The following is a 25515-nucleotide window of genomic DNA, read 5'->3' as shown; positions in this document are numbered from 1 at the left end:
AGTTTATCTCTACTGGTGCCCACCCTCCTCCACCACAACTTCTCCTGTCCCAACATCCTGCAGCAGCTCAGCTAATCCTTATTTGCCATACCAGAAACTGCATTGTAACTAAAATGTCTGTAAAACTGTTAATGAACCTAGCAAAGTGTGTTGTTACACATGTTTAGGTTCATTTTTGAAAAAACAAATAAAATGTTTAAAAAAAAAAAAAAAACTTAAGAAAAACTCCCTCTTACTTTTTTGATGACGTCATTTAAGAAGATTATTTCTGTCAACTTCATGGTGAGGTCATCTTCATTGGTGCCAGATTTGAGGTCGCTCACTACTGACGGCCGGATGCAGAGCGGAGGTACCAGCAGCCTGGTGAGGATGAGGTCGCACGGTTTACCAGCCTCTGGATTCATGAGTAATAGAGGGACGTCTTCAGCCGGGATCCTTTTTAATAGATTCAATACGACTAATGGGTTTAGATTTTCCTGCAAGGAGAGAGTCAAATGAGACATTCATTAAATTGTTCATGCAACTCATGATTGTAAGGAGGGAGATATTAAAGGGAACCTGTCACCAGGGACCTCATTTTTCACTATAGATAGGTTGCAGAAGCCCATGACACCTGCAGTGCACATCTGCCTCTCTGCCTTTTCTGAGCATTTGCATTACAATATAATTGTGTGTTACCTTGGACCCTGACAAAATCCTGGGGTAGTCACAGGGGTTGGGCTTTGGTTTGGATGCATTTCATAAAACAACATGTGACTTGTCTGTGTTACTCCCTCCTCAGATCTCGGCCCCCACCTTTGTGCTCCTGTACAGCTCCTCCCTCCTGCTCCTTCAGAGGTCACAGCCTGGTTAGCTGACATAAATGGGAGAGGGAGCACAAATGTGGGGGCCAAGATCTAAGGAGTGAGTAACACAGACAAGTCACACGTTGTTTTATGAAATGCATCCAAACCAAAGCCCAACCACTGTGACTACCCCAGGATTTTGTCAGGGTCCAAGGTAAGTTATAACACACAATTATATTGTAATGCAAATGCTCATAAAAGGAAGAGAGGCAGATGTGCACTGCAGGTGTAATAAGCTTCTACAACCTGTCTGTAGTGAAATTGAGGCCCCTAGTGACAGGTTCCCTTTAAAGGAAACCTACCACTTCTGAAGGTAGGTGTGAGATGTAAACACCGGGCACCAGCTCACTCTGAGCTGGTGCCGGAGCTTACCTTAGCGAGTGTTTTAAACCGCTATATCGCGGTTTAAACACATTTTGATTTACGTCCGCGAGGTAGCTTCGGCGCCGCGCGCGCCTCCATACGAAGTGCCGGAGGCGTCACTCGTGCACGGCCGCGCACAGCGCCAAAGCTGCCTCGGGGCTGTAAATCAAAATGTGTTTAAACCGCGATATAGCGGTTTAAAACACTCGCTAAGGTAAGCTCCGGCACCAGCTCAGAGTGAGCTGGTGCCCGGTGTTTACATCTCACACCTACCTTCAGAAGTGGTAGGTTTTCCTTTAATATAGAGCCCCACAACACCAATTACGACCATGGTAAGAACAAACAACAAGAGTCGTTTTCCCTTCGGACAGACATTTCATGTTTTCTTGCTTTCCAGACCAAAGAAATATCAAAGGCTCCGTTTTTATAACACGTTTGGGTCCAAGATGAGGGACTTAACACATCAGACATTTCTTGTATATGACATAGATATCTCATAAATGTGAAATAGATTTAGTATGAAATTCCCATAGGCTTTTTACATGGTTTTATTCATTTTATTCAGGCTTTTACCTATATAAAAGGCTATTTAAAGGAAACTTAACACCACGGATCAACCTATAAAGGTAGATCAGGTGGTAGGTGCCTCTATTGTACGTGAGGATAGACCTTTTAAGGGCTAATCCTCACGTCCCCTGTAACTTTTTCTAACTTTTATTGCCTTAATATGCTAATTTTCTAAAGAGGCTACTGGGGCGTGGAGTAGCCGCGACATGTAGCCTCAGCTCCGGCCACTCCACTCCCCAGTAGCCTCTTTGATCCTCCTACCCGCATATCTTTGCTGCGTAGCTATGAGGAGCTGCGCACCCTCATCAGCGAAGCCGGCGTTCAGCGCATGCGCAGAACACATATCTGCAGCTGCACGGTCACTGCTCTGTAGCCGGAGCTACTGCGCATACGCAGGTAGGAGGATCAAAGAGGCTACTGGGGCGTGGGGTAGCTGCGACGTGTAGCCTCAGCTCCGGCTATTTCACGCCCCAGTAGCCTCTTTACAAAATTAGCATATTAGGGCAATAAAAGTTAGAAAAAGATACAGAGGACGTGAGGATTAACTCTTAAAAGGTCTATCACATACAACAGAGGCACCTACCACCCAATCACAGGTACTTCTTGGAAATAGAACAAAAAGAAAAAAAAAATGTAATAGGAAAAATGAAAAGATGCTACATTATAAGGCAAAGTGCATTTTCAATAAACTGTCAGTAAGATGTTATACAATGTAATTCAGCTTAGACCACAGCGCGCAAAAATACAAGGAGAAATGTCATAAAACTGCAACATAAAGAGACTAAGAAGTAGGTTAATAAATGCCCTCACTTGCGCACGTCCTAAGAGCGGCTCCACCTCCTTGTTGTGTTCTATAGCGTTCTCAAAAGACTGTAAGAACTGGGACACCAGGGGGTCCACCACTTTTTTAGTCGTCTTGTACTTTTCATGAATAATTTTGAGCAAACCGCACTTTTTTACAGGTCCTACAAAGGGTAAAAAAAAAACAAAAAAAACATGATATTATCTGGAATGAGATTACCTCCAGAGAAGAATATACAGGCGGTCCCCTACTTAAGGACACCCAACTTACAGACGACTCATAGTTACAGACGGACCCCTCTGCCCCCTGTGACCTCTCTGGATGTTACTATAGTCCCAGAAGGCACTGATCAGCTGTAAGGTGTCTGTAATGAGGTTTTATTGGTCCCATTACAGGGTTAAAAAAACTTTGAAACTCCAATTGTCTCTGGTGCAAAAACATTTTTTGTCTGGATCTACAATTATAAAATATACAGTTTCGACTTACATACAAATTCAACTTAAGAACAAACCTTGTACGTAACCCGGGGACTGCCTGTATCCGGTAGATATTTTGCAATATACAAGAACATACTATATGTGTATTTTCAAAGGGCACGAAACAGTCGTTTATTCTATATGGAATTTTAATAATCCAAAAAAAGCTTCTCACCGTTGAAGGCCCCACAGTACAAACACGTGGTCTTTTTGCGACACTTTTCAGAGACTTTCTTTTTCAGTCCTCTCTTCTGCAGGTAAGTAAGGCCCGGCCTCTTTAAGTAATCTAGAAACTGTTTCTTCTCTTCCGTGCTCAGCATAATATGGGAGCAGGTCTTGCAGATCATCTGGAAGAGGTAAAAATAACGTAGAATCTGATCAAACCTCGGAAAGCAGCCGCCGGATCATGGTGGGACAACAAGTTTCAGACTAAAATTCTTGCTGATCTATATGAAGGATGAGACACCGAACACTCCACCGATCAGCAACCGATAACCAGAGAATGGAAGAGGAAGCAGACAGCTCCATTCTCTATATAGTGGTCGGATGAGGTTACTACAAGGCATCTCTCATTCATTTCTATTGGAATGGAGCTCAAATCACTGCACATGACATTAGCCGATCCATGTAAAACAGCTCGTGCGCCACGGACCGACCGCAGTGCAGAGGACGGGACACTGAGGCAAGGAGCCCCTTCTTACCCATGGAACGGCAGCGAAGTACAGTTATCATTATACATATCATTAGATATGAGTGTTTGGAGGGGGCTCCTATCCTCACACTGGACCCGGCAATCATGGACTATATTACCGGACCTCTGCCTTTTTACAGTCAATAACCCTGTACGTGTATAGCGCCAGTCGTTTGGAAGTGAAGGAATTTTCATGCCATGAACCCAAAGTCTTAGCCTATATTCACACGGCGGTATGGGGTGGCGTATGTACGGCCTAGGCACATATGGCATATATACGTCCCCCATAGATGGCAGTGGTCGCACGGTGCAGCACACACGCGGCACCGTACCGCCCCACAGCCAGGAGAAAAAGAGGACATGTCCTATCTTTCTCCAGAATACAGCGCCGTGCACCATACATCGCTATGGAGGGGGGCGGGAGTGACAGCTCCTCCTCTCCCGGGCGCTGACGTGCGCCCGCCTTACTACGGTACAGTGGGCACAGTCTCATGTGAATGAAGCCTTACACTGCAGATGTTTTGCAACACAATGGTTGAAATGTGCAGTAGTTCAACTAAAATGAAACTGGATCTACCCTAATAGGTAGATCCGTGGTGGAAGGTTTCTTTCAATATGACCAAGAAGCCCGAGCCTCTGATTGAAGCCAATTTCCATTTTCTTATAGTATTGTATTCACCAACTCACCTGTAGGATACCAATAACAGCCTTGAAATAACCAACATGAAAGCAGGGAAGCTCAAGATCCAGGTAGCCATAATGACCCAAACAGTCCGCCAGGTTCTTTCCACAGGTCAGGCAGGGTCGGTCCTTCTCACTGGTACCCTAAAAATTACACAACATTTTAATGGGGTTGCCTAATAGACAAATCCCGTCTTAGAACAGCTCATTGGAGAATTATACAGCGAGAATACCACTGCTCTCTACACCGGACCTGTCCGGCTCCTGTCTAATGCTGCAGAATTTACAGTCATGTTACTTAAGGGGGTTTCCCCACGGGATTGGTTGTAACTTGCAGATCAGTGGGGGTCTCAGTGATGAGCCCCCCACAGATCACGAAAACAAAGGGGTCCGATGGGCTCCATAGAGCCCCTTGTTTTCATGATCTGTGGGGGTTTCATCACTGAGACCCCCACTGATCCGCAAGTGAGGCCCTATCCATGGTACATCCCATTGAATAACATGGACACAACACAGAACACACACGTGGTATCCAGACGTGGTCCATATTTGTTGATCACTTAAGTAGGTAACAATTATTTGACCTTGGGACAAGCTTGTGGCATCATTTGCAAAAATCCACAAAAAAAAAATATATTTTTTGCAAACATTAAGATAGGCAACAGATTACACAAATGGGTTTTCAGACCAAGAAGAGAACATGTTCATGCACAGCTAGCCTTAAAGGGGTTGCTCACATTTTTTTTTTTTTTTTTTTTTTTAAACATGAGTTTCCCGTGTGCCTTTATTGCCTTGTGGATAATCCCCGAATCCATGCGCCGCTGGGAATTAAATGCCTTGGGCATTTATATGGTTAGCACCGCAGGTATAACTGGTGGGTGTTTGCTGCAATATGCAGCAAACACCCAACTTGTGTGGAGAGGGATCAGTCCGTGAGCCTTCTCCATAGAGCCAGAGCTGACGTGTGGCATTGATAAGGGGTAAAAACTCATCCAGTTCTCCCCCTTCTCCTCTCCCGGTGTCTGTCAGTGAGAAAAGACAACGAGAGAAAGAGGTAAAGTGGGAGTGCAGGGGGCGACAGGGTGAGAAGATGCAAAGGCTGAAGCTCTCAGAGGCAAAGCTACATAAACATGCAGAGATATGTCTAATGCACCACATTTATTAAAAAGTGGCCAACCCCTTTAATTAAAGGAGTTCTTCATAGGGCAAGGAAAAATCACAAAATAACTCAAGTACAAAAAGTGTGATGAGAACGGTAAAAGGGAGAGGAGTGACTTACCATACGATGGTCCAGGACCCCATAAGGCAGCGGTGCGTGGTTGTTGTCCTGGCTGTACAGACCCTTACTCACCACCTGGATGTGCGCCTGCTGCCTCATCTGCTCTGCAGACTTCACCCCAAAACAGATGTGGCTTCTAGACACGGGAGAAAGGAATTAGTGAGAAGAAAGTTTCCCTCACATCCCCATAAATCATCTTTTATCTTGGATGATCTGGCATCAGAGGGGGCGTGTCCGGCTCAGCCTACTCCTGCCATTGCCTTATGCCTCCTTACTGTTCAGCAGTTCATGTCATGTGACCACGGTGACATCATCTCAGGTCCTTTAGCCTCTAAACAATGGCAAACTGTACCCATACCGTACTGTATGTTATCACATAAAGTCACAGCAGCCTCCATGGACATCTACTCCTCCTCGTCCTCCATTAAGGCTGCTGAGATTTCATGTAATCACAAACATAGTGTACAGTTTGCTATTACTAGAAGGCTAAAGGACCTGCAACGATGTCACTGATAAAGGGAGCAGCCCGACCCCGGACCCGAAACGCGTTGTCCATTATTTTACCACATTGAGAATAAAATGTTGTGAAAACCGAGCAGCACAATCCCAGAACGTTTTCTTTCTCTACCGACTGTGTCCATCCGATACTTAGACAAGTTCCGGATATCAGGATTTCTGATACAATACTCGATACATTGCTTACATTTATACCAATATTTGTAAACATGCCAGATGGGATTCTAATGAGCCATTGACACCGTTTTATTGCCTGCGCGGTGTTACTTTGTCTTCTGTTTAAAAACGATTTTAGGGGAAATTATATTATTATAATATTGCAGCACATGACAGAAGAGACAAAAAAGCAAAAGAAAAATAAAAGTGTAATAAAAGTGACCAATAGGTTTTATAGTCTCAAAAATGGTAGCAACGAAAACATCACCATGCCCCTCAGGGCGCGTTCACATGTTGCGTTTTGAGCTGCGTTTTCAATGCGTTTGAAACGCATATACAAAAGCTGAGGAGGGGTGATTTGCCTAATTATATCACTGTTAACATTTCCGTTTACAAAACGCATCGTAAACGCGATGTTAACACATGTGTTAACAGCGTGTTAACGCATGCGTTAACATTGCATTTACAAACGTAAACGGTAATGTAATTAGGCTAATCACCCGTCCTCAGCTGTTGTATATGCGTTTCAAATGCAATGAAAACGCAACCAAAACGCAACGTGTGAACACGCCCCTCAAACAAAAGACATCCTACAAAAAAAAAATGTATGAAAAAGTTATCGGCCTCAGAATGACAAAATGAAGAAATTTTATTTTTGCGCACAAGGTTTTCATTTTAAAAATCTGTATATAAAACCTACATAACCTTTATATCCACATGATGGTATAGACCCAAAGAACAAGAGTGGAGGTGTTATTTGGAACACAGTGACAATGGTTAGGACAAGAAAATAGCCCAAAATGTTTTTTTCACTGATTTTGGGATTTTTTTTTTCATGCCATGAAATATTTAATACTATTACTATCAATTGCAATTTGTTACGCTGAAAACTTGCGTTTATTCTGCCTTGTAAATGGAAAAATGAAAAAAAAAAAAGGAGTGGAGCAAAACAAAACACAACACACACAAAAAAAAAACCAAAGGGTCTGGCTAATAAAAAAAAAACAGAAACTGCAAAACAGATGGGAAGTGGCTTTCCTGGTGACAGGGGGTGCACATGCGGGGGTGACCCCCCGATCAATTACAGATAATAACTTATGACTATGCATAGCAGCCACAAACTGAAACACTGTAACAAAGCCCCATATATAAAGAGTTCTGCATCCAGGAGCTCCAGAACACACTGACAATGCTTGGGGTAGTAGTGACGTCACAGGTGGTCAGATGTCACAAATTACGTCACCGCTGCATCATCACTGCTGAGAGAGGTGGTTACACATCCATTCCCCCCATCACAGCTCTGGCCGCACAGGTGCCGCACCGGTACCGCACACATGACTCACATCTTCTTAGCCACATCGGTCTCTCTGAACTGCTCCTTCATGCTGTCGCCCTGCAGCTCGCCCCACACACACGTGTCCTGCAGCCGCACAGCCCCGCCTGCTTCCTACAGCCCCCGTGACGTCATGCCCATGTGACGTGCGGGGGCGGAGCAGCGCGGTGGCAGGAGGAGGCGGGGACAGATAACACTGGAGGAGGGAGGTGATGACGCGCACGCAGTAGCTCCTCCCCTGCACTCACCGTCCTGTTCTCTACTGGACGGACTGGAATACAGTCACCGGAAGTAGGAGTGTCCGGAGTCCAGACCAGTATAGTCCTATGAAAAGACAAAGGCTGTGTTCACACATTGCGTCTGACTCGGTCGCATGTGAGTTTAACCCCTTAAGGACGCAGGTTTTTTTCGTTCATTTCTCGCTCTCCACCTTCAAAAATCCATAACTTTTTCATTTTTACGTGTACAGACCTGTGTGAGGGCTTATTTTGTGCGTAACAAATTTTACTTTCCCGCAATGTTATTTATTTTAACATGTCATGTACTGCGAAGCTGAAAAAAAATTCCAAATGTGGAAAAATTGAAAAAAACCACGTCACGTTCTTGTGGGCTCAGTTATTACGACTTTGACTGTGCGCTCCAAATAACACGCCTAGTTTATTCTTTGGTTCGGTGCGATCGCGGTGATTCCAAATTTATAGGTTTTATTGTGTTTTAATACATTTTCAAAAATTAAACGAATGTGTACAAAAAAGAAAAAAAATTTTGCCATCTTCTGACGCTAATAACTTTTTCATACTTTGGCGCACGGAGATGTGAGGGGTCATTTTTTGCGAAATGAGCCGACGTTTTCATTGATATCATTTTTAGGTCTGTGTGCCATTTTGATCATTTTTTATTCCATTTTTTATGTGATGTAAAAAGGTGTAAAAGTCGCATTGTGGACATTTGGGCGCCATTTCCCGCCTCGGAGGTCACTGCCGGCCGTAACCGTTTTTATATTTTGATAGATCAGGCATTTTGGGACACGGCAATACCTAATGTGTCTGTGGTTTTTACTGTTTATTATGTTTTATATCCGTTCTAGCGATTTTTAATATTTTATTAATTTTTTTTATTTTTTAAACTTTTTTTTTTCTTTTTTTTTTCACTATTTCTTAGACCATCTAGGGTACATTAACCCTAGATGGTCAGATCGCTCCTACCATATACTACAATACTTCTGTATTGCAATATATGGCATTTTTGCAGCTTATTCATTACAATGAGCCACTGGCTCATTGTAACGAATCTGCAGATGCCAGATAGCCTCGGGTCAAATGAAGACCCGAGGCTACCATGGCAACCGATCGGAATAAAGATGGCGGCGCCCGCGCGCCACCGTCTTTTAAATGCCGCCGGTGACTTTGCCTGCGGCAACGAAAGGGTTTACGTCCGCGATCGGTGCAAGCACCGACCGCGGTTATTAGTGGTGCTAACAACCCCCACCTCTGTATGAAGAGGACTCAGCCCGTGAGCCCTCTTCATACATTCCCTGCACCTCTGTGCCGTAGAGCTACGGCGCAGAGCGTTAAGGGGTTAAACATAAGCTGCGCGATCTCTAAACTAAGGCCTGGTGTTTTGCATTGTTTACATTGCATACACCTGGTGCTTCCACGTGGCGTTTTGGTTGCGTTTTTAAGAGCGCGGTCACATGGTGCGTTTTGGTTGTGTTTTCATTGCGTTTTTGAAATGCAATGTTTGTATGTTGGATCGTGATGTGCACCACCTGCTCCTTACCACCTTTTTGTGACACTGTTTTTAATGAGTGTTTTTAAGTCATAGTGATGATGTAATTGTTTGTATTCATAATAAAATATCCACAGATGACGGTGAGACGCTTTACTTTTAATACATCAATCTAAAGCTTTTATAACTGTCTATTGTCTAATTTCTACCTACCGATCTGCCTATATAGATTTTAACTATTTCTGTCACTTACTATCCGCCCCCACTGACTTCAATGTAAAAGATAACTTAAAGAGGAGCTGTCACCCAGAAATTCAGCACTAGGAGATGTTACTAAAGTAAGTAGCTCCTAGTGCTAAAGCAATGCAGCGATGTTACAGTGATAGCGTTATCGGAAATCTCCAATTACGCTAACACACTACAAACGCTGGACTGCTCCCAAAGACGGTGGTGATGGTTCCATAGGTCGGTGGTGACTGTCATGTGTCATGCGGCAGTCACCGCCCACAATCCCGCCCCCTCATGAATACGCCTGACTGCTTTGAGAACTGCCCGGCGTTTCTATTTTACCCCCGCAGAGGTGTTAAATAACGTTATTGGAGGTTTCAGCTAACGCTATCACTGTTAAGGCCCCTTCCACACTAGCGAGTGTGATGCGATGAACTCGCATCACACTCGCAACGCAAGCTGCCGGGAACGCACGGCCCGAACGCTGCACCGCGGGAGTGAACTCAGCATGTCAGTTCACTCCCGCGGTGCAGCGTTCGGGCCGTGCGTTCCCGGCAGCTTGCGTTGCGAGTGTGATGCGAGTTCATCGCATCACACTCGCTAGTGTGGAAGGGGCCTTAGGGGGCGCGTTCACACATTGCGTTTTGTCCTGCGTTAAAAACGCATTACAACAGCTGAGGAGAGGTGATTTGCCTAATTACATTACTGTTTACATTTGTTAATGCAATGTTAACGCATGCGTTAACAAAATGCATTCATACTTTAGTAACATCTCCTAGTGCCAGATTTCCGGGTGACAGCTCCTCTTTATTGTTATCTGTAAAGGTCAGTTTGGCATCATCAGTTTCTTTTTAACAGAAAATAGGTACCGCAGGCTCCTTCATTTTTGCCATCCAAAAAAAAACAAAAAACAGCTAACTGTCTAAAGGATGACATTAAAAATTGCCCTGATTTCAATGAAATTTATAATGGATAATACCGCTCAAATTCAGTTTTTTACTTTTTTAAGCGTAAGCTACAAAACGAAACAAATGGTAGTGTGAACTGAGCCTCAGGCAGTCCTCTGTGCATGTGTTATGTGACGGAGAAAATGGCAGTGGCTGCAGAACTTTTTCTCCATTCGAAAAAAAATGCCTGCAAAACGGGAGACGGATAGTTACAAAAAGTGTAAATCAGTTTATTTTAGATGGGCAGAGATCGCTAATCTATACATTGGTTGTTGTGTGGCAGGAACTTCTAGGCATGTTCTTTCATGTGCAGACTGCTTGCACATGTATGTAAGATGTGTCTGAGACACATTTTTGGCACATATGACACAATTGTGGCGTACAGGAAACACTGTGGCGCACACTGCACTATTCTTCACTCGAAACAAAATTCTGTATTGAAGGGGTCGATCCTGTGACACATTTATCATGCAAAGTCCGACAGAGATGTGTCACCGAAATTTTCGGCACTAGGAGCTGCTTACTAAGGGTGATGCCACACATGGCGTTTTGAACCCGTTTTTGGTCCTTTTTAAGCAGTCCGTTTTATTGAAAACACACCCTTTTTGACCATTTTCAATCAAGATAATTGGTAAAACCTTTAAAAAACAGATGCATTTTTTTAACGGACTGCTTAAAAACGGACCAAAAACGGGTTCAAAACGCCTTGTGTGGCATCACCCTAAAGTAAGTAGCTCCTAGTGCTTGAACAAACGTCGCAGTGTTAGAGTGATAGCGTTCCCTGAAACCTCCGGTAATGCTATCAAACACTGCGGAGGGGTACAATGTAATCCTCGGACCACTCGCAAAGCTGTCCGACTTAATCATGAGTGGGCGGGGTTGGGCGTGGCTAGGGGCGGTGACCAACGCCTGGCGCGCGGCAGTCACTGCTGGCCTATGGAGCGAGCGGGGCGGTCTGGGGAAGAGGCGGCGCCTCGGACCGCCCCCTCATGAACACATTGGACAGCTTTGCTGTGGTGTTAGATAACGTTATTGGAGGTTTCCGGTAACGCTATCACTCTAACACTGCGGCGTTTGTTCACGAAAATTTAGGGGACAGGTACTCTTTAAAGGTGAACCAAAAAAAAGTGGTGCACTCTGTCAGATCAGTGCAGGGAGCGCCAAATTCATGAAAAACGGGCGCCACAAATCATGAATCAGGTGCCCTCGGCACTATACACAGGACACTGCACATAGTACACACTGCACTTTTTTTAGTAAATCTGGGCCGTAGTCTTGTGAGCATGAGCTATAGATCCATTTGTCATAAATGGTAAAAAATCGAACAGTACCGGACACGTCTTCAGTTACATTTAGTTTATTTATCATGTTTTTAACAGAAAAACATAAATAACAGAAATGGTGGATAACTGTGTGAACTGAGAATAACCCCATTATATATGTTTCAGGCTGAGACCTCCAAGATATCAGTATGTGCTCCCAAAATACTCTGCCTCTTTCACCCCTTAAGGACGCACCTTATTTCTCTCTCTCTACCTTCAAAAATCCATAGCTTTTTCATTCTTCCCGTGTACAGAGCTGTTATTTTGTGCGTAACAAATTTTACTTTCCCGTGATGTTATTTATTATTCCATGCCATGTAGTGGGTACCCGGAAAAAAATTCCAAATGTGGAAAAATTGAAAAAAAAAAAACTGCATGTGCGTCACGTTCTTGTGGGCTCAGTTTTTACATCTTTCACTCTTCGCTCCAAATAACACCTCAGCTTTATTCTTTAGTTCAGTGCGATCGCGGTGATACCAAATATATATAGGTTTTATTGCGTTTTAACACATTTTCAAAAATTAAATGAATGTGTACAAAAAAGAAAAAAAAATGTTGCCATCTTCTGACGCTGATAGCTTTTTCATACTTTGGGGCACGGAGCTGGGGGAAGTGTCACCTTTTGCAAAATGAGCCTACGTTTTCATTGCTACCATGTTAAGGACTGTGTGACATTTTGATCACTTTTTATGTCATGTAAAAAGGTGTAAAAGTCGCATTTCAGACATTTGCGCGCCATTTCCTGTCTTGGAGGACACCGCCGGTTATAACCGTTTTTATATTTTGATAGATCGGGCATTTTGGGACGCGGCGATACCTAATGTGTTTGTGAATTTTAATGTTTTATATCAGTTCTAGGGAAAGGGGGGTGATTTGAATTAATATTTTATAAATTTTTTACATTTTTTAAACTTTTTTTTTCACAATTTCCCTCTAGGGTAAATTAACCCTAGGTGGTCAGATCGTTCCTACCATATACTGCAATACTTCTGTATTGCAGTATATGGAGTTTTTGCAGATGATTCACCGACCGCGGGTGTTAGTGATGGGTCTTTGCTGAGATATGTAGCCCATCTCTGTATGAAGAGGACTCAGCCCGCGACCCCTCTTCATACACCCTTCATAGCTCTGCGGCGGATATATCAGTTGCAGAGCTATGAAGGGGTTAAATACTCTGTACTATTGGGGCTCCATTCTAAGGGCACCTTTACATGTGGTGTTTTTCTTGCTTTTTTAAACACATCCAAAACGAAAGGGGGGTTGACCAAAACGCATATGCGTCTGCAATGAAAATCATGCATCTCATTGGAAACACATGCGTACGCAAACTTGCGTTTTGGATGTGTTTAAAAACGCCACGTGGGAAGGCACCCTCAGGGTGATGCAACACGTCACGTTTTTGACTGTTTACCACGCGTTTGGCTGCATTGAACCTGTTTCTCTATTAAGAGTGAGCCGCCTCTCGTCGTTCATGAACAATTCATTCATGACACATCACTAAGGGTGCGTTCACACGTTCCGCTAGCGCTGCGTTCATAAGGCGACGCTAGCGCACAGGGGGCGAAGTTTGGGGCGATCGCATATGCGTTTCCAGAGAAATGCATGCGATCGGGTTATTAATCGCATTAACTGTGAGCTGTTATGAACGCGACGATAGCGGAACATGTGAATGCGCCCTAAGGGTGAAGACACACATGGCGTTTTTGGGCCGTTTTTACTAAGTGCGTTTTCAGATCGTTAAAAATGCATGCGTTAAAAAACGCATGCGTTTTTTAAAAACGCAGGCGTTTTTTGAAAACGCATGCGTTTTTGTCCGTTTTTCATTGCGCAATTTCGGAAAAACGGACAAAAACGGATGCCTTGTATACAACAGCTGATGAGAGGTGATTTGCCTAATTACATTACCATTTACGTTTGTAAACGCAATGTTAACAAAACGCGTGATGTAATTAGGCAAATCACACCTCCTCAGCTGTTGTATATGCGTTTCAAACGCAATGAAAACGCAGGTCAAAACGCAACGTGTGAACGCGCCCTAAGGGTGATGTCACATGTGCCACACATGTGCCACACCCATCGGGGCGGGCCGCGGCCTGATCGCATCGGCATTTCTATGGAAACGCCTGCGATCGGGAACGAGCCACTGGTGTTTTGCGTTAAAGTAAGGCAAAACACAGACGGCTCGTTCCCGATCGCAGGCGTTTCCAAACTGTATGTGGAACAATTAAAAGAGTTATAGATTTTTGAAGGTGGGGAGTGAAAAACGGAAGTGAAAAAACAAAAAAGGGCCCGGTCGTTAAGGGGTTAAACAAACTGCAAAACAAAAGCCAAGTGCGGGTGTGAACTTGCCCTGACACACAGATTTGTGTCTCTGACTTGTGTCCTGCTCTAATCTCTCCACATTACAATTCCCTGTCACTGTTCTCCCGCAAGACCAAACCGTGTCTGCTGAAACACTCTGTTCTGCTGGCGATGATTATTATCATCTGTACATCCCGCGCAGGCTGCGATTCTCTATAAGTAACTGTATGTAATTTATCTCCGGAAATAATGTAACACTTCTAGTGCGCGCCTATTGGTCTACACAGCGCTATGCGCTCATAGGCTGCACAACCCACGTGACCTGCTCTACTCCCATGTAACCCAATGAGCAGCGCTGGAAAGATATAAGCCCCGCCCACCCTTACAGGAAGTTCTCGCGCTCTCCTCCGGAAGTGAACCTGCCGTACACTGGGCGGAGACCTTTATGATTGGCAGGTTCTATAACCAGTGAATGGTACCCGCAAGCTCTTGAAACTCCGCCCATTTCCTGTGACTCCTACGATTTGATTGGCTGAAAAAGCCTCGGTCTTTCTTTCCTTCGTCCCTGAGAGACGGTACCAAGATGGTGAGTCTCTTGCCTCAGATAGACTTCTACAATCCGTAGTGAATCCCCGCCATCCCTCCTCAGAACCTGTTGGGCGCCGTGTGTTGTGGCCTTTCAGGCGTGCGGCAGCTGTGGGCGCGATATTGGCCTGCGATTATGTTTGGAAACTTTATATAACTGAATAGCGTGTGAATAGCGCTCCTGTGGCCCAGCCTTGTTACCCGTATGTAGCGCTGTAGAACTCGGGCAGGGGGCCCTATGTAGGTGCTTGGGGCCGGTGTACGAGCTGTTGTGGTGCCGAGGCCCAGCTTGTCATGCAGCTACCCGTGTATGTGTGAGGGTTGAGTCCTGTGACGTGATGGTATGTGCGGGCGCCATGTGCAGTACACACTGGTGATGTGACCTGTTACCTGTCAGTATCACCTGTGGCAGTGGAGGCTTCATGGTGGTTGTGATCAGGATTGTATTTGTAGGTTTTCTGCAGCTTCTCTGCTGGTCACACAGGAAGGGGGAATCTTGCTCATCCATAGTGGGTATAAGAGACCTGGGCCTGCTGTATGACACATGAATGGATGGCTCCATCTCCAGCTGCTGCCTGAGGGTTATAGAGCAGCCATCGCATGCAGGACTGGGCTACCACAGGCCGTGTTCTCGTGCTCCTTTTAGGGTCCCATCACTAAGGCCACTGCTCATCAGCCATTCAGGCCACATCATTACCAGACACCCCCATACACAATAAATCTACTACTAAAATGACACTACATATGCCGGCCTCCTATTCTGCTCGATCATGGTGGGTGTTGAGATTAAAGACCAGCATCAGGATCTAGAAGAGGTCGGTAGGGGAGTATATATGTAGCTTCATTTTAGTGATAGATTTCCTTTAAGCTCTGTTAAGAGGAATAGGGCGGAAGTTGCATGAGACGAGCTGATTGTAGTTTTACTGTAGTCAATACTGGGACCCCCACTAATCATCAAGTTATCCCCCATCCCAGTGGTGCTGAACCTAATGCTCAGAGCAATCTCTTTGGGCTCCTTCTGCATTCAGTGCTATTCTGCGATACTTTCTGGGACTGCAGGAGGTTTGGTCTTTGCTGGTTTATCATTGAGCTCCTGTCTCATTCTTCCTGTTCAGGGAGACTCGGGAGGGAAACTACAGTGATGACCAGAGTTTCCTCTCGTTCTTTCAATTATCTCAACGCCAATATGATGGAAATATGTGGAAGATCGAGGCGTTTGCATGTTTATGGTTATTTGGCTGTGGGTTTGTCAGCCTGCCTCTAGAGGATTCACCATTCCAGTCCATGGCGTATTCCCTGCAATTGCCTTGGTTGAATATTTCTCGCATACTGTAGGGATGCAGCAGTACCTTATTAGTGTTGGTGCTGCACCCGTTGTAGCACGACTAATGAACTGCAGTGAACACAGAGCTTTTCTTGAAAGTTGGGCTAATTACACATCTGCACGGAAACTCTTTAGTGCTTGTAACTGATTTAAAATTTATTTCTTTAATTTTTTGCAGAACGACAGCGTCACCATTAGAACCCGGAAGTTTATGACCAACCGACTGCTTCAGAGGAAGCAAATGGTAAGCTGCTATCTGATATCCTGCAGAAAAATGTGGAGGCGTTTTGTGTAGCGCTTAAAAGTATGTCAGGAATAAAATAATTTCAGAATTTTTTTTCCCTTGGGTTTACCAGGATTTGGCAACACTTTCCCTATTTAATGTATTGGTATATTACTTCCCCTATTTATAGTGGGATCATGAGCTGCAAGGCTTCATGTTAACTTCTACTTTCTTGGTTGATAAGACTTCTTGGTCTTCTACAGCTCTATAAATGTGTGTTTTTTTTCATTGCCTTCCAGGTCATAGATGTCCTCCATCCTGGAAAAGCTACTGTCCCCAAGACTGAAATCAGGGAGAAGCTGGCAAAGATGTACAAGACTACCCCAGATGTGATCTTTGTCTTCGGTTTCAGGACTCACTTTGGTGGTGGCAAAACTACTGGCTTTGGCATGATCTATGACTCTCTAGACTACGCAAAGAAGAACGAGCCCAAACACAGACTGGCTAGGGTAATTTATCATGCTGATAACATTCTAAAATAGTTTGGGTGGTCAAATTTTTGGTGTAAAAAGGGATAAATTGGTGTCTCGCTGTATGTGGGTAATGGCTAACTCGGTAATCCACTGCAGTGTAAATGCACCAATCTGTGACCAATCTGCTGAAGTGGCTTTCAGAGTGGGTGCTTGGTCAGGGTTAGATCATGATATATATAGACTTTTTTAAAGGGGTTGTCCAAGTTTTGAAAAAAAACTATAGGTGGCTGGGAGTGGGCGGCTTAAAACAATAAAGATGTACTTACCTTCCGGTGCCCGGCTGGAGCAGCACTGCATCCAGCTTCCGTCCGGACCCGACAACCTTCCGGCTCGCATTCACAGTGCTGTGAATAGGGACGGATAGGCGTACCCGGCCATGGCCGGCCGGAAGCTTAATGCAGCGCTGCTCCGGTATCCATGTTTGTTTACATGGCGCCCGGAGCGACAGCAATGCTGGATACCGGAGGGCACCGGAAGGTAAGTACATCTTTATTGTTTTAAGCAGCCCGCTCCCGGCCACCTATAGTGTGTGTGTTTTTTTTATTTTTTTCGGAACTCTTGGACAACCCCTTTAATGTCTTGATCGATGTCTTTTTGCAATTGAGGATGTAGATACTGGGAGGGGGAGGCAGCAGCACTGCAGCGGGATTAGTGTGGACTGGTAAATGCAAGTGCAGTTTTTAGTGTTGCAGCCCACTCTTAGCCCAATACAATAATCTTTTATGTTGTGTGGGTGCATTGACTTTGGTTGCAGAAAATAATTTGTCTTCTCCTTTGTTTGCAGCATGGTCTTTATGAGAAGAAAAAGTCTTCCAGAAAACAGCGTAAAGAAAGGAAGAACAGAATGAAGAAAGTACGGGGTACTGCCAAAGCAAGTGTGGGTGCTGGTAAAAAGGTAAGCGCTAGACACAATGGTTGGTAACTTCTCTTTAACACCCTAAGGACGCAGGGTTTTTTTTCGCTCTTTTCCTGCTCTCCACCTTCAAAAATCCATAACTTTTTGTTTTTCAGTGTACAGAGGGTGTGAGGGCTTATTTTGTACTGGGAAGCGGGAAAAAATTCCAAATGTGGAAAAATGTAAAAATGTCTTTTTTTGTGAAATGAGCCGACTTTTTCAGCGCTACCTTTTTGAGGACTGCAACTTTTTGATCACTTTTTATTACACCTTTTTACATGACAAAAATGTAAGTCGTGTTTCGGACATTTGGGCGCCATTTCCCTTTTCGAGGCCCCAGTCAGCAATAACAGCTTTTTTTATATTTTGATCGGTAACTTTGGGATGTGGCAACCTAATTTGTTTGATTTTTACTGTTAATTGTTTTATATCAGTCCTAGGGAAAGTGGGTGACTTGAATTTTTAATTTTTTTTACATTTTTAAATTCGAACACACTCGCACTCACTTTCTTAGACCCTCTAGGGTACATTAACCCTGGTCAGATAGTTCCTACCATATACTGCAATACAACTGTATCGCAGTATATGGACTTTTTCCATATCATTCATTACAAGGAGTCACTGGCTCTTTGTAACGAATCTCCTGAAACCATGCTGCCTCGGGTCTGATGAAGACCCAAGTCTCATGGCAACAGATCGCCGCCCCCGATGACATTCAGGGGAGCAACGATCTGAAGAAACATGGTGGTGCCCATGTGCCGCCGGAGACTTTGCCAGTGGCAGAGAAGAGGTTAACACCCATGATCGGTGCAAGCACCGACTGTGGGTGTTAGCGATGGGTTTTTGCTGCAATATGCAGCATAGCCCAACTCTGTATGAAGAGGGGTCAGCCCGTGAGCCCTCTTCATACACCCTTCATAGCTCTGTGGCGGATATATCAGCATGAAGGGGTGAATATATCAGCATGAAGGGGTGAAATATCATAATACTGCGCAAATAATTTATTTTCCTGTTTTCTCTTTCACCTCACTACTTCTGATGTGCAGAAGGTAATATTCCCTATAGAGTGGTGTGTAGTTTATGTAGAAATTAGAAATCCTTTTAAAATGGTATCAAGTCGGTACTCTCTAAACCTTAGGCCTCCTGCACAAAAAATGTATTTTCAGAACATGTCTAGCAGATGTCCTGCTGTAGTTCTATGGATTCCATAGCCCTTTCATGACCCAACGGAAGCACTGCAAAACTAGCAACAGATTCCATAACTGCCAATGTTTCAGGACCCTGCGCTGATACATGGGCTGCAGGATAAAGGCCTATATCCTGCTATTAAGGCTTAAGGGTTTTTTTTTCTTCCTTCCTTGGGTGCCACAATAGTCGGATCCCCTATAACCCAACATTTATCCCCCATCCCATGTGATCAGTGATCCTGCGAGCTGTCACTTTGTCCCTTTGAAGTCAGTTGAGCAGAAACAATAGTAAGGTTTGAGATTCCTTATACTGGGTCCATAGCAGATGCTGCACAATAAGGGAACTTATGAGTAGTGATGCTACTTTGCTGCTGTCAGCTGCTCTACTGCTGATAGATGTTTAGTAGCTGGCTGTGATCATAGTATGTATGTTCTATGTTGACTCTTTCTGTCTTTTTGCTTCACACTTTCTTGGCATCCTCCTTCAGAAATGAAGTGATCGGCAGGTACAGTGACTGCATGAGTGTGACCGCTATAATGACCTCGTGCTTCACACAGTCCCATTTTAAGTTTGCATGTGGCTACGAGCATCTGATTGTTGTACATGAGTACATACCCAGTGTTAAAGCCAACCTGTCACGAGGAATGTCACTTCTAGCTGGTGACGGGTTGTAATGGTCCATGCTGTACTGATTTTTAAACCGCTTTTTTCGGCATTCTGAATAACTTGAGTAGTTTAAATCACCTTGTCTGGCCCCCTTCAGCAGCGTGTGGGGAGCTCCAAGGGACGGGCAGCTGTAACAACCTGTCACCTGGAGGACACTGGAAATGCTTGAGGAGATAGGGGTACACAGGCTTCTGCAGAAGCCCCCAAACCATTTCCCCATAGGTTATTGGAACCTGTCACCAGCTAAAATGACATTCTTGGTGACGAGTTTACTTAAGGGGGGGGGGGGACTTTTCCATGTGGACGGTTCAATGGGATTTAAGTTCATCTTGACTCTTATATGGTCAACTCCTTTACGATAGAGCAGTACAAGCTGTTAGATTTGGTGTCACCTAGAGCAATCTACAGTCACACATGACACATGACGGATGCAGCAAAGTGGGTGAGGTTAGGACTAATCTCCATATGCTTCAGGAAAATTAGATAAATTGCAACCTTCATTATGAAATTCAGAAATTCCTTCAAATTTCTAGTGTAAATTTGAATATTGCTGATTAATGGGTTAGTTTTTCTGATAGATTATATTATATATTTTGTAAATGGGTAATTCAGCAATTTCTGTACTGAATTCTTTATAATATACACGAATGTAGACACAAGCCTATAGGGGTGGTTTGAGTAGGGTCAATGGGGGACTTTTTACTATAGTGTTTCCACCAGTTTTGTGGCTCTCACCACACGTTCTGCTCTCCAACCTATTTATTAGCTGGCGGCGTCAGACTAAATGACTTTTTCCGACTCCTCTCCGAAAAGGGGCGTGGCTTTGGCGGAGTGGAAACTCAGACACAATTAATATGTGTCGCAGCCATTTTTTGGGCGCTGTACTCTGGCAGAAAGTAGACCAAAAGAAATTTGTTCTAGCACAGACACAAAACAGCTATCGCACTGCTGCCTGTTCTCCGACTGTTGGACACATTTCTGGGGCCAGGAACAGATTTTGGTCCCAGGGACAGAAAAATGGTCTCTGCTCCAGAAATGTATCTGCACAGCTCCACAATATTACATGTATATCTTCTCTCCGAGAGCAGGTCTGTAACAAAGCCAATGCAGACACCGACACTTTATGTAAATGTCCCACAATGTTTAACTAGGGGTCTGTTTAATGACCCCTAGTTAAACGGACCTCTGGATGTTGGTAATTTACTGTACTTTAGCCTTGGGCTACAATGATGAGCTGTAACAGTTATCACAGGTGTGTGAAATTAAGCTTTCTCCTGGTTCTTATGACAGCCCAACATTTTTTAACATCTTGTACGTAACCCGGTGATTGCCTGTATTTGCTGTGGCTGGATTCCCACTTAAAGGGAATTTGACTACAGGTTTAAGTGCCCCAAACAAATCCCACATGCTGTTGGCTCGCGTTGTTCGGACTGCAGGCAAAATGCTTTCTTTGGAATTAGACCCTAAAAGAGGATGAGCCCTTGTATTTGTAAATAATAGATTGAGGCGTTGCTCTGTGCTATGGCTCTTCCAACTCGCAGGACATGGGGCATAGCGCTCTACACCAGAGCTCATACTCCAGCGCTCTACACCAGCGCTCTACACCAGCGCTCATGGCTTTTTATTCTTTTTGAGTTGCTCTCTGTTCCTTATCGCTCTGCTTCAGTTCTGTAAATGTGATCTCCAAAACTTGTCTATTTATTCTTCTTTGTTTGTCCTTATTTCAGAATCTTTCTCTTTAGATTTCATCAAATAAACTTAACTTTTTTTTTCCTTCCTGCTCCTCTCCTAGTGATTTTCAGGCTAGCTATCGCAGGTAATGCATTTGTGATGTGTTGCATGGGATTACACTTCTAGGCTCCTCCACTTTTTGCTGCATGCCTTACATTTTGCTTTCAAAGAGCTTTTACCAGGATGGGAACATGGGCTTCCTTATCCCAAAATCATCACCACACACCTGTCCTTGATTTGTTTGTGGTACTGCAACTCGGACCCATAAATGAGACTGGACATGAGCAGTAATACAAAAAATCCCCTAGGTGTGGTGCAACTTCTGGGAAATGGCTGCCAATTATTTCTCATCCAGCTTTTGGTCGGAGGTTTTTTTGCACACGTTTTTATCTAAACAATTGGTTTTATCTAAACAACAAAAAACGAAAACCCAACTTATGGGGATGTGCGAGGTAGTTACTGTGCATGAAAACTAGTAAATCCTGTCTTACAGCATGGTAGAATAAAAACTGCATGCATCGAGATGGCTTTACTGCCCAAATTCACATTTTTAAATGCCAAATAAACTGGTTATTACATTGGTAATATGGTGCAAAAAAGGACTGAACGGCGGTTTAAGATGAATATTTCTCCCCAATGTGCACATTTTCATTTTCTTATAGTTGATTTACTTTACTACATTTTTGCTCTGCTAGTTGGGTTCTAGAGCTCCCGGTAGCAGAGAGTCTCATTGATTACAAAACACAAGGTTTCTCTTTAGAATTTTATTAATTGCATATATTTGCTTTGCACGCTGAACACCATGATTTTTGCGGAGACCTGCAGCTTTACCCCCACTGAGGTCAATAGTGCCGGCTGCAGTGTCCTAGTGAAATCATTGTGATCGGAGATTGGCTTGTCTATTGCTGTTACATTAGTTTGCAGAGATCAGTTATACCCATTCCAGCGAGTTATGTCTTAGCTTAGAAAGCTTTAGTATACACCGTCCCTGCTAACATTGAGCATATTAATGTGTAAGTAGTGACTTATTCTTGTTATCTGTCTAACTTTTTTACACAATTCGTAAGTTAATTCATAATTACACAAGTTTTGTAATTCACTGCATCAGACCGGAGCTTTAAAGTCTTTATATTTTTTCTTTTGCAGAAGGACTAATGGATCCCAAGATGATCTGTCTGAAGATTACACTTTAGTCCTGGAAATTGTAATAAAATGTATAAAAACTGATGGGCATGTTGTGGTGGTTTTTTCGGCTTCATATCTTTTCAAATGATTAAATAACGATGTAAAGGTCATGACACCAGTTTGTCATTCAAAATAATGTGTGGTTCCCCTCACAGAACACATGCTTATCTTTCCATTATGCCTTTTTCTTCTGTGTAGTCGCCTGGAAAAAAATATCTAGGCAAGTTGTCCTTAACCCCTTACAGACTTGGCTTTTTTTTTTTTTTTTTTTTTTCATTCTTCTATTTTTCACTCGCCACCTTCAAAAATCTAACTTTTTTTATTTCTCCATGTGCAGCTGTATGACAACTTATTTTCTGCGTAACAAATTGCACTTCATAGTGATGGTATTTAATATTCCGTGCCGTTTACTGGGAAGCGGGGGGGGAAAAAAATTCCAAATGCAGTGAAAATGGTGAAAAAACGCATTTGCGCAGTTTTTTTGTGGGCTTGGATTTTACGGCTTTCACTGTGCACCCCAAATGACAGGTCTGCTTTATTCTTTGGGTCAGCGCAATTACGTAGATACCAAACTTGTACAGGTTTTATAATGGTTTCATACATTTAAAAAAATTAAAACCTCCTGTACAAAAAAATTTTTGGGGGGATTTTGCCATCTTCTGGCGGCAATAACTTTTTCGTACTTTGGTGCCCGGAGCTGTGGGTGGTGTCATTTTTCAACTTTTGATGGTGTTTTTATTGCTATAATTGTTATGTATGGCAGTATATGTGGATTTTACTCCTCATTCATTGTACATAGCACATTGTAATGAATAGGTTAAAACGAGACACCTGTGGGCCTTTGTGAGACCCAAAGCTGTCATGGCAACAGATCGCCGCTCCCCGGGAAGGATGAAGGGGTTTAAAGGGGTATTCTCATTTTGGCAAATTGTTGTTTTCATGATGAGAAAATTATAAATATTTTCAGTATAAACTCCTCATAACAAGCAGAGATCTAGAAAAATCATGAGGAATTTATACAAAGTATACTGAAAATATTTCCAGTGGACAGAAACCAGACCATGGACACACAGGTGCACCGTTCTTTATATCACACAGCTCTGATTACTCCATAATACTAAGCGGTGCACCTGTGTGATATATAACGAGCCGTGCACCTGTGTGACCATGGGCAGAGATCTGTCCACTGGAAATAGACAGTGAAGCTTTCTATACAGTTACAGCAAGCAGATCTAGAAAACCATAAATGAATGCAAAGTATATTGGATAAGTAACTCTTCATCATACAAACAATAACATTTTATTTGTGGAAATCGGAATAGCCCTGTGACATGCACATGATTGGATAGTGTCCACAGTAATACATTCTGCCGTTAACTTATCAGATCTTTTAACTTGTCCTTAGCACCTTGGGGCTCTGCACTGTACTAGTACTGTGCGGGCTCCCGCTATTGGTGTTTGGCGCCATACTAGTCGCAGGGTGTCAGCAGTAATTATCTTGAAACCAGTTAACTCCTTAACGCTCTGCGCCGTAGCTCTACGGCGCAGAGGTATAAGGGATGTATGAAGAGGGCTCACGGGCTGAGTCCTCTTCATACAAAGGTGGGGGTTTTTGCAAAATGCATAAAACCCCCACCGCTAATAACCGCGGTCGGTGCTAGCACCGATCGCGGCTATTAACCCCCCCGTTGCCGCCGGCAAAGTCGCCGGCGGCATTTAAAAGACGGCGGCGCGCGGGCGCCGCCATCTTTTTTTCGATCGCCACGCCCCCGAACGTCATCGGGGGGCGGCGATCGGTTGCCATGGTAGCCTTGTGTCTTCTTTTGACACGAGGCTATCTGGCAGCTGCAGATTCGTTACAATGAGCCAGTGGCTCATTGTAATGAATGTGCTGCAAAAATGCCATATATTGCAATACAGAAGTATTGCAGTATATGGTAGCAGCGATCTGACCATCTAGGGTTAATGTACCCTAGATGGTCTAAAAGATAGTGAAAAAAAAAAGTTTAAAAAATAAAAAAAATTAATAAAATATTAAAAGTTCAAATCACCCCCCTTTCCCTAGAACGGATATAAAACATAATAAACAGTAAAAATCACAAACATATTAGGTATCGCCGCGTCCCAAAATGCCCGATCTATCAAAATATAAAAACGGTTACGGCCGGCGGTGACCTCCGAGACGGGAAATGGCGCCCAAATGTCCGAAATGCGACTTTTACACCTTTTTACATAACATAAAAAATGATCAAAATATCACACAGACCTCAAAATGGAAGCAATGAAAACGTCGCCTCATTTCGCAAAAAATGACACCTCACACATCTCTGTGCGCCAAAGTATGAAAAAGTTATTAGCGTCAGAAGATGGCAAAAAAAATTTTTTCTTTTTTGTACACATTCGTTTAATTTTTGAAAATGTATTAAAACACAATAAAACCTATATAAATTTGGTATCACCGCGATCGCACCGAACCAGAGAATAAAGTAGGCGTGTTATTTGGAGCGAAGAGTGAAAGTCGTAAAAACTGAGCCCACAAGAACGTGACGCACGTGACGTTTTTTTTCAATTTTTCCACATTTGGAATTTTTTTTCAGCTACGCGGTACACGGCATGTTAAAATAAATAACATCACGGGAAAGTAAAATTTGTTACGCACAAAATAAGCCCTCACACAGGTCTCTACACGGAAAAATGAAAAAGTTATGGATTTTTGAAGTTGGAGCGCGAGAAATCGGCCGAAAAACCCTGCGTCCTTAAGGGGTTAATGGCCGATATTGGTACCACATGTCAAAAACAAGCATTTCAGTGCAAACAATCAGTGACGTGTTCAATATATAGTTCTTGGAAAAATATCAATTATCTTTATTTAAATTCATACTACAGACAACTTAAAAACATTTAAAAGCACCAACATGTGCAAATTCATGTCCTATGTAATCAGTTAGAT

At 43.5% G+C, this 25515-nt stretch overlaps 2 protein-coding genes across 6 annotated transcripts in view; one reads left to right on the top strand and one right to left on the bottom strand.

The window, feature by feature from the left end:
* POLR3A (RNA polymerase III subunit A) overlaps positions 1–7891 on the bottom strand; it is a 42374-nt gene extending 34483 nt beyond the window's left edge. Inside the window, exons 1-6 of one of the 2 annotated variants that reach the window (XM_072131327.1) lie at positions 7720–7891; positions 5705–5840; positions 4432–4569; positions 3229–3400; positions 2586–2740; positions 237–476 (exon numbers count right to left, since the gene is read on the bottom strand). In XM_072131327.1, the coding sequence (XP_071987428.1) occupies positions 237–476; positions 2586–2740; positions 3229–3400; positions 4432–4569; positions 5705–5840; positions 7720–7760 (882 nt within the window). In that variant the 5' untranslated portion in view covers positions 7761–7891. The remainder of the gene's footprint in view (positions 1–236; positions 477–2585; positions 2741–3228; positions 3401–4431; positions 4570–5704; positions 5841–7719) is intronic. The other variant, XM_072131328.1, reaches the window with a different exon arrangement.
* Positions 7892–14730: 6839 nt separating this feature from the next.
* The window catches only part of RPS24 (ribosomal protein S24), a 61522-nt gene continuing 50737 nt past the window's right edge, over positions 14731–25515 (top strand). The window contains exons 1-7 of one of the 4 annotated variants that reach the window (XM_072129295.1): positions 14731–14821; positions 16323–16388; positions 16667–16876; positions 17685–17795; positions 19471–19488; positions 21442–21465; positions 22527–22607. In XM_072129295.1, coding sequence (XP_071985396.1) covers positions 14819–14821; positions 16323–16388; positions 16667–16876; positions 17685–17795; positions 19471–19476 — 396 coding nt within the window. In that variant the 5' untranslated portion in view covers positions 14731–14818 and the 3' untranslated portion in view covers positions 19477–19488; positions 21442–21465; positions 22527–22607. Of the gene's footprint in view, positions 14822–16322; positions 16389–16666; positions 16877–17684; positions 17796–19470; positions 19489–21441; positions 21466–22526; positions 22608–25515 lie in introns of those variants that run through there. The other 3 variants (XM_072129297.1, XM_072129296.1, XM_072129293.1) reach the window with 3 other exon arrangements.

Source organism: Engystomops pustulosus, chromosome 11 (genome assembly GCF_040894005.1).
Source record: "Engystomops pustulosus chromosome 11, aEngPut4.maternal, whole genome shotgun sequence".
In the NCBI taxonomy this organism is placed as follows: Eukaryota; Metazoa; Chordata; class Amphibia; order Anura; family Leptodactylidae; genus Engystomops; species Engystomops pustulosus.
Note: the sequence above shows the minus strand (reverse complement) of the source record. Positions and strands in the feature narration are given on the sequence as shown.